Genomic DNA, 12,989 nt, shown 5'->3' on the forward strand with positions numbered 1-12,989 from the left:
TTGAGTTGGTTTTGAATGGTTCACTTGGAGATCACATGCTCTCTAGTCCTATTTTCATGTTTTATATTTTTTATATAATCTTTATATTATATTATGCTATACATTTTTTATAGGGGTGTGCGTGGTACAATTCGCATGGGTTAAAACTAAACCAAAAACCAATAGCCCGGTTTTTAGATTTTCGAAACTGCTTGGTTTTGGTTTTTGGTTTTCAATTTAGTTTCGTTTTTACCATTTGAGCTTGAAAATTTTAGGCCGAAAATAATGAGTTCAGGTATAAAATAATTTGGACTATGATCAAAATGTGACAAGCTACCAAAGACCAATGACTGAAAATGACAATTTAGCACCTTCGTGATACGCGAAGCAACTTCGCGATACACGATGCAACTTCGCGATACGCGAAGATGCATGAAGTAATCTCACCCGGTGCTGACACGTGGCAGGCCTAGTGGTTGACTCAGCAAGGCTATTAAGCAACTTCGCGATACGCGAAGGAATATAATACTAATTGCGGCGACATTTGTCCTTCGCGATACGCGAAGATGCACGAATTTTTGCCTATAAATAGCCGGCCATGGATAAAGTTCCTATCACATCACCTCACATCTCATATCACACTTTACCTTGGTTTTCGTGTCAAAGTCCCGTCATTCCCGATACGCTCGTTGTCTAGAAGTATGTGCAAGTAGGAGCGCTACCCACGTGAAGTTTAAGCATTTCATAGATAAGCCATACAAGGTAGGGGTTCTGTCCGATTATTTTATTATATGGCTTAGACCCTAGTCGAGGGTATAGTCTATACCTTGATTAAATAATAAGTGAAATGTAGCTTTCATAAGATAAGAGTATGAATAAAATATAATTCTTTATTATAAAGATTTATCTTATGAATGAAGAAATGAATATACGTTTCTTCATGATAAAGAAACGTAATATATAAATGTTTTATAAAATGAAATGAATATCAAGGTAAAGGTTATGCAAATAGACTTAAGGTCTAAAGCTAGATCATAGATCTAGTTATTTATAGAATGTTGTTCTCGTACTATAGGTCCGAGATAAAGATCAGACATCTGTTGGTGAGAAATCTTGAAATCAACAAAAGGTGAATACGTCCAAACCTTTTTATAGTTTTATGACGTGAATACATCTATGTACTGTATATTTTGAAAAGATATTTACTCTTTAAAACTATAGACTGTTATCCATATGTAAAAAAGTTATGGAAATATTGTATGAGGGTTGGTTCAAATCCTCTAAAACGTTTTAATACAAGGTAGTGCTAAACACTTAGGCTAAAATACACATGTGTCTGGATCCTTACATATATGTACTGTAGTGGGCACACTACAGACGTACTGACCATGAGGCAAGTGACTGTATCTAGGGTGAGTGAAGTCCGATTATGTGGTTTGTGCGTATGTTAGTTCCGATGAGATGGGATTGAGACCCACTGAGTCGTTGAACACTATTGGTGTTGTGTCGTTACGAATGGTGAAAATGTTTTATTCACCAGCATATAGCTGACGTATTTTCAAACTGTTTTCAGGTAACCAAGAGTAAGGTATAGAGAAGAATATGCCAGTGAAGATAGAAGATCACTAGGCATATAATGCAGCTGGTGGCTCAGCTAATTTTGTATTGAGACATATATATATTAAACTTGTTTTTTTTAAAACAAGTAATTTTGTAAAACAAACAAGAGTATTTAATTCCTTATGTTATGAAAGTAAATATTTTAAAATAATATTTTTCGCTGCAAACTTTGATAAATTGACAAAAGTGGTACCAACTGTGAATCACACGCCTAGGCCCAAAGGCGGGGTGTGACAATGAACTAGATGGATCGTACATTAAAATAATAATAAACAAATTTAGAAAAAAATTTATTATTAATAATATCAATAGCAAACGTTGATTTAACATTTAGGTGGTATATATGGGTAGGGATAACCGGATAAGTATTTAATATCGGGTATTGGCATTCGCGTTGTACCAATAGTATTTGGTACTAATACCATACCAAATAACGTATCGAACTGCCAATCTGATATCTATATGTGGGTTAGTACTAATGCATCAATCGGCATGAACCGGAAAGGTTTGAAATAATATATCGCTACAAATTGTGTATTTCATTATTATTTGAAAATCTTTAGTTTAATATAAAGATGAGTATGAGTATGAGTATGAGTATGAGTATGAGTATGAGTATGAGTATGAGTATGAGTATGAGTATGAGTATGTTTAGTTCAATTGAAGATTAAAACCAAACATGTAACTGATGCTTTATTTTTCAGAATTTAGTAGCGGAATAGTTTATGTTATAATTGAATATGTTAATTCGATAATCGTAAAATATGACTGAAATAACTCTTACATTTGGCCTTTGTGGATATAAGTTAATAAATTCAGTTATATCTTTACTCAAATCAAATAAAACCCAGTTCCAAACCAGACCTATTGGTATAGGCGTACATCCTAGGTTTCACTTTCTCAGAGAAATTGTACCTGGGCCCGACCCGAACCAACCAAAAAAACAATTAAAACCCTTCAAATACTCGACCATACCCGAAACCGATTTCTACACACTCAGTTCTTAACTTTGTTGACCAAACTCGAAACCGATCCCTACCATAGGGCTGTCATAGCATGTCGGACACCACATGATAAGACACGATGAATTGTGGTATTAAACACGAGCACGACACGATATATAATCGTGTCATTTTTTTCAAACATGAACACGAATCTGTTTAGTAACATGTTAACTCGTTAAAGAAACCTGTTTAAAAACACAATGAATAATTAATGTGTAATGAAACAAAATTTTCAAAATGAGCATAAATGCATTAATTAATGCATAATCCATAGCATATTTAAAACCAAAAACCACAAATCAGTAACATATTTGAAGCAAAAAACCAAAAATCTATAACATATTTAAAACAAAAAACCATGAAAGAAAATCATACCATCCATTAAAAATATGATATCCGGTTTTGATGGGCACGAGTGAAATGTTGTATGCAAGTATGACTTTAGGTTTAGGACTTTAGTAGTATATATTTATTTATTTTTTAAATTAAAAATCTACATAAGTTACTAACATTTTAACTCATCTTTAACCTATTAAGACGCGAAACATGTTAAGCTCAAACCCAAACTTATTAAAACCCGTATCGTATCGTGTTAACAGTTTCGTGTAGGGTTTAGGCTGCATGCACCTCCAAATAGTAGATACTCGGTGCCATTGGGCTGAGAGGCCCTTTAATCTCCACCGTCCATTCTCCACGATCACAATACAAAGACAACTCAACCAAAGACGACTCAATCCATTTATTGCAGATTGGGAGTTGACACCTTGAATTTGCTTTCGATTCTCCGCACGTTACCGTAGGACAACACCCCCTGTCGTTTCGTTAATACTAAGGTTTGCTGTCTGTCTTAAATAGAAATCTTTTAGCTTCAAAATTGAAAATTATGAATTGGGTTTTAATCTTTTTTGGTAATTGAAGGTGGGTTTTCATTGAATTCGATTAATTTTGAAGTTTTGAAATTAGGGTTTGCTGATTTTGGTTGATTTGGGGATATTTTGAGTAGCATCAAAACTGAAATTATGAATTGGGTTTTAATCTTTATTAGTAATTGAAGGTGGGTTATCATCGAATTCGATTAAAGTTTTGTAATTTTGAATATTTGGAGTTAGGGTTTCTTGATTTGAATGATTTGGGGATAAAGTTGGGAAATTGGACTTGGTTTAAGTTTAATCGATGGATGCTGATGATTTCGAAGGTTTGACTTTGTGTAAAATTATTAGGGTTCTATGATTTTAGGTTGAGAATTTAGGGAGGTAAACTAGCCGAGCTCGACTAGGCTCGAGCTTGGCTCGTGAGTATTTTGTTCGAGCTCGAGCTCGACTCGTTTTTAATTTTGTGTAAAATTATTAGGGTTCTATGATTTTTGGCTGAATTTTTGGGGGTATAAACTAGCCAAGCCAAGCCCGAGCTCGGCTCGTGAGTAATTTTTTCGAGCTCAGAATCTACTCGTTTTCTGTTTTTCAATTACTATATATTAATTATAGTATATTATTATAGTATGTATTTATGGTTATATATATTAATTATAGTAAATTATTATTTTTTTTATCATAATCTTTTATGACATATTATATTTGTTAAATATATAATATTATATTTTATTTTTTATAGTATGTATTTATGGTTATATATTATATTAATTATAGTAAATTATTATTTTTTTATAGTATGTATTTATGGTTATATATATTAATTATAGTATATTATTATTTTTTTAGTATGTATTTATGGTTATATATATTAATTATAGTATATTATTATTTTTTTATAGTATGTATAGTAAATTATTATTTTTTTATCATAATCTTTTATGACATATTATATTTAACAAATATATAATATTATATTTTTTATCATAATCTTTTATGTAGTAATAATTATTAAATATGTATGTATTAAATAAAATTTATATAGATACTAGGCTCATGTAGGTTGGCGAGCCGGCTCGAGCTCGTTTATTAAACAGGCTTATTTGTAGGCTTGGTGTTGGGCTCGGGCTCATTTAAGCTCGACTTGATTCGTGCTTTTTTCAAGCCGTTCTCGAGTAGCTCGTGGGTGGATAACTTGTTTACAACTCTAGTTGAGACATAGGATTTAGGTACAGGATTCTTTAATCAAGAAAGTTGATTTTACTATTTTGGGATCATGATGTGCTTTTAGATTTTGCAAAGATATGTAGTGGCATATAAAGTTTTGCCTTTGTTTGAAGCTACTTTACTTATTCCACAAATTATAGTAAAAAAAATAATATATAATTAACAACTAGAATCATCTTGTTAAAAACATGTTTTTTTGTTTCATCTGACAAAAGGATAAAGGTTAATCACAGCATGCTTTTTAGGTTGTACGTGTAGGTAATTTGTATATTAAATCTTATATAATATATAATGCTTATTTATAGCTAAAATTTGGGTAAGGATGCTAAAACCCATGATATATATAAGCATATGTATGAAAACCTTGCGCCTCGTGTACGCAAGCGTATGCTTTTGTGCTTCAGTTTTAGACCCGTTGCTTTTGTTAGCTTTTTGCTTTTTAAAACCAAGATTTTGACATCACTAATCTATTTGTTAGCCGAAGTGTAAGTAATATATGTTACTTAAAAGTTCATGTTCATTTATCAATTTGCAATAATCTTATGTTCTCTCTTTATATAATGATGGTAACATACTATTGATTTAATACGGTTGAAATGCTTAATAGGTTTTGACTTTGACTCGTGTGTACGTCGACTTGGGTTCAAAGATTGCAGCTGATTATATGAACGGGCAAATATGGAAATCTACCTCTGTGTGTCTTCAACCATCTAGTAAAAAGCAGTTGAATAACATCAGTCATTCGGGTGCCATGTCATCACAAAATTCTCCCTTAGTTTCTAGGTCTTCAAGTGACATGGCGGCATTTCAAGTGAACCAACCGTCCAATTTTGTAAGTTCGCAGCCGGGTTTGACTGTTATCCCGTGGGGTCCGGAGTCACTTGAAGAGTTTCTTGACGTTTCTGAAAATGCTAGTGTTGGAAATAACAATAATAATAATAATAATCAGATCGAGGGTCAAAATAGTTTGATTCTGGCTGGCGATCATGAGAGGGGAACGGGAACGGGAACTGATTGGCAGAAATGGGGGGTTGACTTTATGAGTGTTGAGGATAATATTGACTCGAATTGGAGTGAAATATTGGCTGATGTTGATGCACCAACCCTAGAATCAAAGGTACACTCATCCCTTTCAAACACACCGAACGCTCAATGAATGGTTTGTGAACCGTTCAGTTGAAAAGTTCATTTATTTTATAAGCGAAAGGACATGAACAGGCCTTGTTCGTTAATTTATGTTTGTGAACATTCGCTTTCGTCTGCTCATTTAAATTCTTTTATCGTTAATATATTTTTTTTGGCCCATTAAAACTTAGTATAGTTTTAATAAGTTTTTCTGGCCAACACATTATTTTTCGCATTACTTTTAGTCAGCTTTAGCTCAGTTTTTTTTGTTTATCCATGTTCAGTTATGTTTGTCCATTTACGTTTGTTTATACTCTTAACGAACGAACATGTTCATTTTTTAACAAAAGAACATGAACAAGAAAACCCTATTTGTTTACTTGTTTATATTTGATTGTTTGTTCTGTTATAGTTAAACAAATGTTTGTGTTTGTGTGGTTCTTTTACAAGTCTAGGTGAGTCGAACTGGTAATTTATGGTATGGGTTGGGTTGACCACAAAAATAATTTTAGACACTGTAAATAATTTTAGACACTGTGTATCAAATATTACTACCAAAAAAGTATTATTTTAGAGATAATCTTAGTTTTTGAATAAATTGATTTAGGAGGTTTTATACATATAAAGTACAAATTGGGCAATTTTAGAAATAATCTTATTATTTTTGGTAATAAAATTTTGCTACTATTTTATAATAATTTCTAAAATTATAAAATATCATGTCCTCTAAAATTTTGCTACTATTTTATAATAATTTCTAAAATTCTAAAATTTCATTTCCTCTATGCAGCAAACACAATAATTTCTAAAATTATAAACTATCATGTCCTCTATGCAGCAATCACAAATTATTCCGCGTTCTCCTGTTCCAAGTGCAGAAGCATGTTCGGTCAGCAGCCTGAGCCCATCATCTACTGGTCCGGGTATCAAACCGCGCATGCGTTGGACACCCGAACTCCATCTATCCTTTGTTGAAGCAGTCAACAAGTTGGGTGGCAGTGAGCGTGCGTATTTTAGTAACAAATTTTATATCATATATTTATATTAGTATATACAATTGTTCGTTTCAGAACCAATAGTATGTTGAGAATCGCTTAATACATTTGTGCATACGATCTTTTGATGCACAATGTAATGTGGTTCTCAACATATTAGTGGTTATGAACTCGTGATTTTATCTTTTGCACTGACTTTTGCGTTGACTTTTGGATATGACTTAAAGGGGCTACACCAAAAGGTGTTTTGAAGCTTATGAATGTTGAAGGTTTGACTATCTATCACGTGAAAAGTCATCTACAGGTATGTCGGATTTATTTTTTTTAAGATAATTATGACACCAAATTAAGTGTCTCATGTGATGACTTTTAAGTCAAAGTACTAAATATTGGCTTATTTCAGATTGATGTTTTTTTTTGTTATTTTGATTTTAGAAATACAGGACAGCCAGGTACAAGCCAGAATTATCTGAAGGTAATATTATTTTATTATTGAATTTGTAGCTATTTAATAACATTGTTAATTTAAAATAAAAATACTGTAAATCAGTTGATGTTTAGTTATTTATACGAGAAAGTATTCATCATTTAGTTTTTAAATAATCACAGTACAAATTTGAAGGATGCTTGATATGCTAACTTTTATTATTATTATTATTCTTATTAAAACTCTTGATTTAATATTTTTGATGCAGGATCATCAGAGAAGAAACTGACCTCCATTGATGAGATAGTATCTATGGATATCACAAACAAGTAAGTTATTATCGGCAAGGGTATTTTAGACATTTATGGGAGAAAGGGTGACTATTTATGCAGTAGTTTATATGTCAAAATATAAGACGTTAATGTGTGTGCATTTATTTATTTATGAAAATAGGCAAATTTTGAAACTTTATGTATATGGCTTTTTATGACAGGAGTTTAGGGTTCACTGATGCATTGAAATTGCAAATGGAAGTACAAAAGCAACTTCATGAACAACTTGAGGTATGCCAATTTACATATATGCATGTATTTGGGCCTCTTTTGATACTTGTTTTGACTTTCGGCTCAGTTTTATGATTTGGTCAAACTTAAATGGTCAACTGATTCAAAATTGAACTTTTTTTCAGATTCAAAGGAACTTACAGTTACGAATCGAAGAACAAGGAAAGTATCTTCAAATGATGTTTGAGCAACAAAGAAAGATGGAAAACGAAAGGTTAAAAGCGTCATCCTCTAACCCAAATGACGCCCCTGCCCCTACAAGTGAAAAGTCGAAAGACGATGACCAATGCATATCAGATAAAGATACCAAAAAGTCAACAGGTCCAAAGTCAAAGTCAACATCTCAAGCAGAAGCACCGGAGGTTAATACTGAGCGCCCTTTGAAGCGAGCAAGATCTGATGAAGCGTCAATGTCTTGATTTATAATATGATTATTTGTCTTCTTACTGATGAAAGTAATTTGGAGATGGATTTCGGATGCTGCAGGGTTTTTTTGGTTTAATTTACGTTGGTAATAAGCAAGTCAGAATAAATGTCAGAATAAATTGACGGGCTAATTTATTTATTGGTTTAGTTTGGTGGTAGGAAGGTTTGGGTAATTAAGTGGAGACTCAAATTTGATCATCGCGTGTCTCGTTTTGGGTGAATATTGGCAATGAAAATTTTTAGCTAAGTCTTGCAATCGAGGTTGTTAGTTCGGACCTCGAGCCCGCCCTTGTTGTCGTCCCACCGTGCAATACGCCAGAGGATCTGCTCTTGTGACGCCACAACGATTGACACTGTCAAGTGGTAGAGATTCACAAAAAAACTGGTTCCATACCGAGCCCGGAACCTTAACTTGGTTTGAATATGAATCTGGATTATGTAATCCCAGTTTCATTTATTCTTTTCTTAACTTAAAACAGCTAAATAACATCTATGGAGCGAAGAAATTCGACGACCTACCACTCCATTTATTGCAGGTAGCCCACATCATCATCCTCCATATATATTCATCCAACATTCGATTCATCTTGCTTGTATTTATCTGACGCCGATACATCTTTTTCTGACCTTGGAGCATTTTTTTGTCAAAATTTCCAAAAGAAATTATAATGTGTTTATTATAATGACAAAGCTATATTTATACAATTATCATCTAGATAAAAATACAAATTTTGTTCTTTAAACATAGCCTGATTTATGGATCAGGTCCTTTAAAAAGTTTGCTTTCATGTGGTGTCATTTATACGACACGTTTCTTTGCCTTTTGTCCTTTTAACTAACCACCATCCAATTCTCCGATTAAATCCTGAGCACATGAGGGTATAAAGGTAATTTCAACCCTTTATTATTCATAAATATAATAATATTAATTTATATTATAAATACAATATTAATTTATACTATTAAACAATCTGAATCAAAACTAATACTCAGATCAAAGCCGCCACGGCCACCACCACTACATCTCATTCCACAACCACCACTACCGTCGGAATTCACAGCCCCCACCATTAACCTAAAGTTTCAAAACCTAATCTCTCTTTCTCTCTCTGTTGCCAGCAACCACCACGCTATCGCTAAGCACACTATCACCGGCCACACCGTTTCCGGCATTGAACACACGCGGCAGTGGGTTTAAGCACCAATAGCAGATCGAATGGAGATCTTAATGACTAATGAACTCGATGGCTTCTTATGGTATTAGGACAGGTGTCGGCCATCGTTTTTCACGGCGGACAAACTTGAGTGACGACAAGTAGCAAACTCCAACCATAGAGGGTAGCGGTTGTGGTTCCAAGGTAAATATCGGTGGCGGTGTAGTGGTTGCGTTCGTTCCACATAGTGAAGGAAGAGTCGGAATTATTTGAACTTTGAATATTGAAGAATGAAGAAGATGGGGGTTGGTTGGGTACAGGTATTGGAAAAGGTTGTCTGGTGGGGCTCATCTACAAAAGTTATATATATAGTCCATGACTTAATTATGTTGTAGGAATGGTCCTTTAAAGGTAAAAAGACTAAAAGGCCCTCACATACCTTTCATATGTTAAGATTTAACGGGAGAATTTGATGGCAGTTAGTTTAAAGGACAAAAGGCGAAGAAACATATTGTATAAAGGACACCGCCTGCAAGTAAACTTTTTAAAGGACATGATCCATAAATCAGTGATGTTTAAAGGACAAAACTTATATTTTTGTCTATCATATGATCTAACTATACTATTAAAGCAACACAAGTTGTCCACATGGCATTTAACTAGGCACTCCACATAAGATGTCAAGTAGATACCATGTCACTATTTCCTATTATATTATGACTCATGACCCGTTTTCCTATTATAACCCATGACCCGTAAGGCTTTATAAAATTTTGAAAAATATATTATTGTGTGAAGCGGGCTTCGAACCCAAGATCTCATGTTTCAAACCAAATGTACTTACCAACTCCACTAAAATGGTAATTGTGTTTGATTTCTTGACTTAACATATATAAATGTGATTTATGTTCAAGAATAAAACCAAAATTATATTTAAATATTAATATTTTCATAATTCATATATGACATTGTGTTCTCATATCTCTTTAACACAACCATTTAAGATTGTTCATCGTTTCTCTCTTTATTTTAAAATGTAATATATTTTTATTTATTTTCTTTTACAACAAAACCTTAGTTTTTTTAAATTTAGTTTTTAAATCTATGACAACATTTTGTTACAGATATCATTTTTATACACACAATCTACTATATATAAAAGAATACCATTTAATGCCACTTGTCACTCTAAAAATGTTCCTTACCTTTTTTCAACCCATTTTCATAATATGTGTCTTATTTCAGGTCCTGTATCTTTTCTGACCATCTAGATTATTGTCGGACCTATATATTGTTATAATCCCTTTTGTTTACAGTCGCCAAGTCGTAAAACTTCGGTGATTCCAAACCCTAAGTTCGCCTCTCTTGTCCAAACCTCTCCCAATTTTAAATGTAAATCTCGTGAGTTGCTCACAATTGATTGTTTTGGTTGTCGATTGACATCAATTACATATATTTTGGAATCGATTAACATTTATTCTTCTCTATGCAAAACTATATGTTATGCAAATTCGTTAAGACTCACACCTTACATTTAACCAAAATTTAAATGTTCTAAATTTATAAGTTTTATAACATTTATAAATATAACAAAATTTTTCTTAATTTTATATATTTTAAACAATAAACCATTATTGATTTTAGTTAAAAATTACGTTTTAATTTTAAAGACGACAGTTTCACTTTGCAGTATGTTTTGTGATGACCACAAATAAAAACCATGGTCAATCATACGTGGCCTTATCAAGAGTTATAGACATGGACTAAATATTTTGATTCTCGATAAATAATGTATATTGACCAATACAACCACAAATATAGTGTACAAGGCAATTTTTACTTATTTGTAGCATATTTGTATAATGTTTGTTTTGTAAATTTTGTAATTTTAATGTAAAGTGTAATTGTATTAGCAATACATGAAAATTGTGTTGTTGACTTTATTTCGCTTAATGATTAAGTTTAAAATTTTCATCAATTACCCGTGTAATACACGGGTCTCAAACTAGTATTTAATATAACAATATTGGTATGAATGTTTATTTGAAATAAATCAAACATCAAGATTTGTTTTTTAATTTAAAATTATAGTGTATAATATATCAAAAAATTAATAAAAAAAAGTTATAAATAAAAATTATTATATGAAACAATTAACTTTACGTATTACATATAATAATCTTTTATTTTTATAATATTTTTCACCCGTGTGGAACACGGGCTCTAACCTAGTTTAAGCAATATAATAAATCATTGTTTGAGTATGCATTAAAAACTCACTTTGGTCAACTTTCTACCCGTTTGACCCATTAAACAATAAAATATTATTTTAATTTTTTCAGTCTTTTCTAAATATAAATCAATAGATTATTTTAGGTAAATATATTTTAGGAAAGAAACCAAGGGTTTAATATGGGAAATCTATAATCATAAATTATTTTTAATCTGGTCAAATTATTTACCATGCTTAAATACCTTAAAATCTGATTTCTTTGATTATTTGGAAAGATGTATGGTGTTTCGTGATAACCATAAACAAAAGTCAAGTTTAATTATTATCTAGGGTTGATTTGTAAGGAACCCGTGTTCTCATATGGACAACTATACGTAGCCTTATCAAGAGTTAAAAGCAGACATTGACTAAAGATATTTATTGTTGATAAACAAGGTTATTGATTAATACAACCTCAAATGTAGTGTACAAGGAAATTTTTGTTATTTGTAAACTATTTGTGTATGTTTGCTTTGTAATTCATGCAATTTTAACGTAAATTGTAATTGTATTAACAATATATAATAATTGTGTTGTTTAATGTATTTTGATTGATGTTTAAAGATTAAAATTCGTCATGACCCGTTGGGAACGAGCTGGGAATGCTCTTATAGGTGGCAATCATGACCCGTTGTTTAAATAATGGGTTGATTTGGGAAAAACTAAATTGTATATATGAGTACATTTGGGTCACCTTAAATTCGTCAGCAGGTCAAAATGGTTTTTTTTTTTGAAAAAAATATATAACATCTATCAAAGTTTTTTATTACATCGAAACAGAATGCAAGCGGGCAACAAGTTACGCCGCTACCCCTTGAATTACAAAACCTAATCTTTTTAAATACAAAAAATGGATCGCTTTAAAGTAGCCAGTGGCTCAAATTGAATTACCTTAAATTAGTCAACGGACCATTACCATTATTTGGCTTCACTTATTTTTTGTTGCTACCCATCACCGTCGTGACACTCCTCCACTGCCGATACTGACACTCCACCACCAGTCCACCACCGCCCATGTCGCCTCGACCATCGACACTCCACCACTGCCGCTACTTCGCCACTAAACGGGAGGTAGGGGTTTTTTTTTTCTTATATGACTCATTTTAACCCAAAGGTGTGGGTGGGGCACGGTGAGGTGTCGGGTGAGGCGTGGTTAGTAGTTTTTTTTTTCTCTAACTCGATCCCATATTGGCAACCCATTCATTATGCTTAGAACACGTTTTGACCTGAACTCATTTTGCTTAAAACCCAATCTGACCAGACTGTTTCAACCCGTAATTCAGAATACGCCCAAGTCATCCAGTTTGCTGGGCCTAGTAAAGATGAAA

At 32.5% G+C, this 12,989-nt stretch overlaps 1 protein-coding gene across 1 annotated transcript; it reads left to right on the forward strand.

Moving 5' to 3' along the window:
* The first annotated feature begins 5,309 nt into the window (after nt 1-5,309).
* On the forward strand, nt 5,310-8,265 carry LOC143607557 (protein PHOSPHATE STARVATION RESPONSE 1-like). The gene is made up of 7 exons (XM_077082959.1): nt 5,310-5,816; nt 6,663-6,828; nt 7,047-7,123; nt 7,255-7,294; nt 7,515-7,575; nt 7,740-7,809; nt 7,935-8,265. The coding sequence occupies exons 1-7, from the start codon at nt 5,364-5,366 to the stop codon at nt 8,226-8,228; spliced, it is 1,161 nt and encodes a 386-aa protein (XP_076939074.1). The 5' UTR covers nt 5,310-5,363; the 3' UTR covers nt 8,229-8,265.
* Nucleotides 8,266-12,989: the final 4,724 nt, after the last annotated feature.

The sequence above is a fragment of the Bidens hawaiensis genome, unplaced genomic scaffold (assembly GCF_021521415.1).
Source record: "Bidens hawaiensis isolate Kalapana, Puna unplaced genomic scaffold, B.hawaiensis_p1.1 tig00083503_1, whole genome shotgun sequence".
Taxonomy (NCBI): Eukaryota; Viridiplantae; Streptophyta; class Magnoliopsida; order Asterales; family Asteraceae; genus Bidens; species Bidens hawaiensis.

Excerpts from the sequence above, each read along its gene's own strand:
- LOC143607557 (XM_077082959.1), top strand. The coding sequence starts at position 5,364 with ATGAACGGGCAAATATGGAAATCTACCTCTGTGTGTCTTCAACCATCT. Across the intron at positions 5,817-6,662 it reads CACCAACCCTAGAATCAAAG|CAATCACAAATTATTCCGCG; the intron begins GTACACTCATCC and ends TCCTCTATGCAG. Across the intron at positions 7,124-7,254 it reads ACGTGAAAAGTCATCTACAG|AAATACAGGACAGCCAGGTA; the intron begins GTATGTCGGATT and ends TTTTGATTTTAG.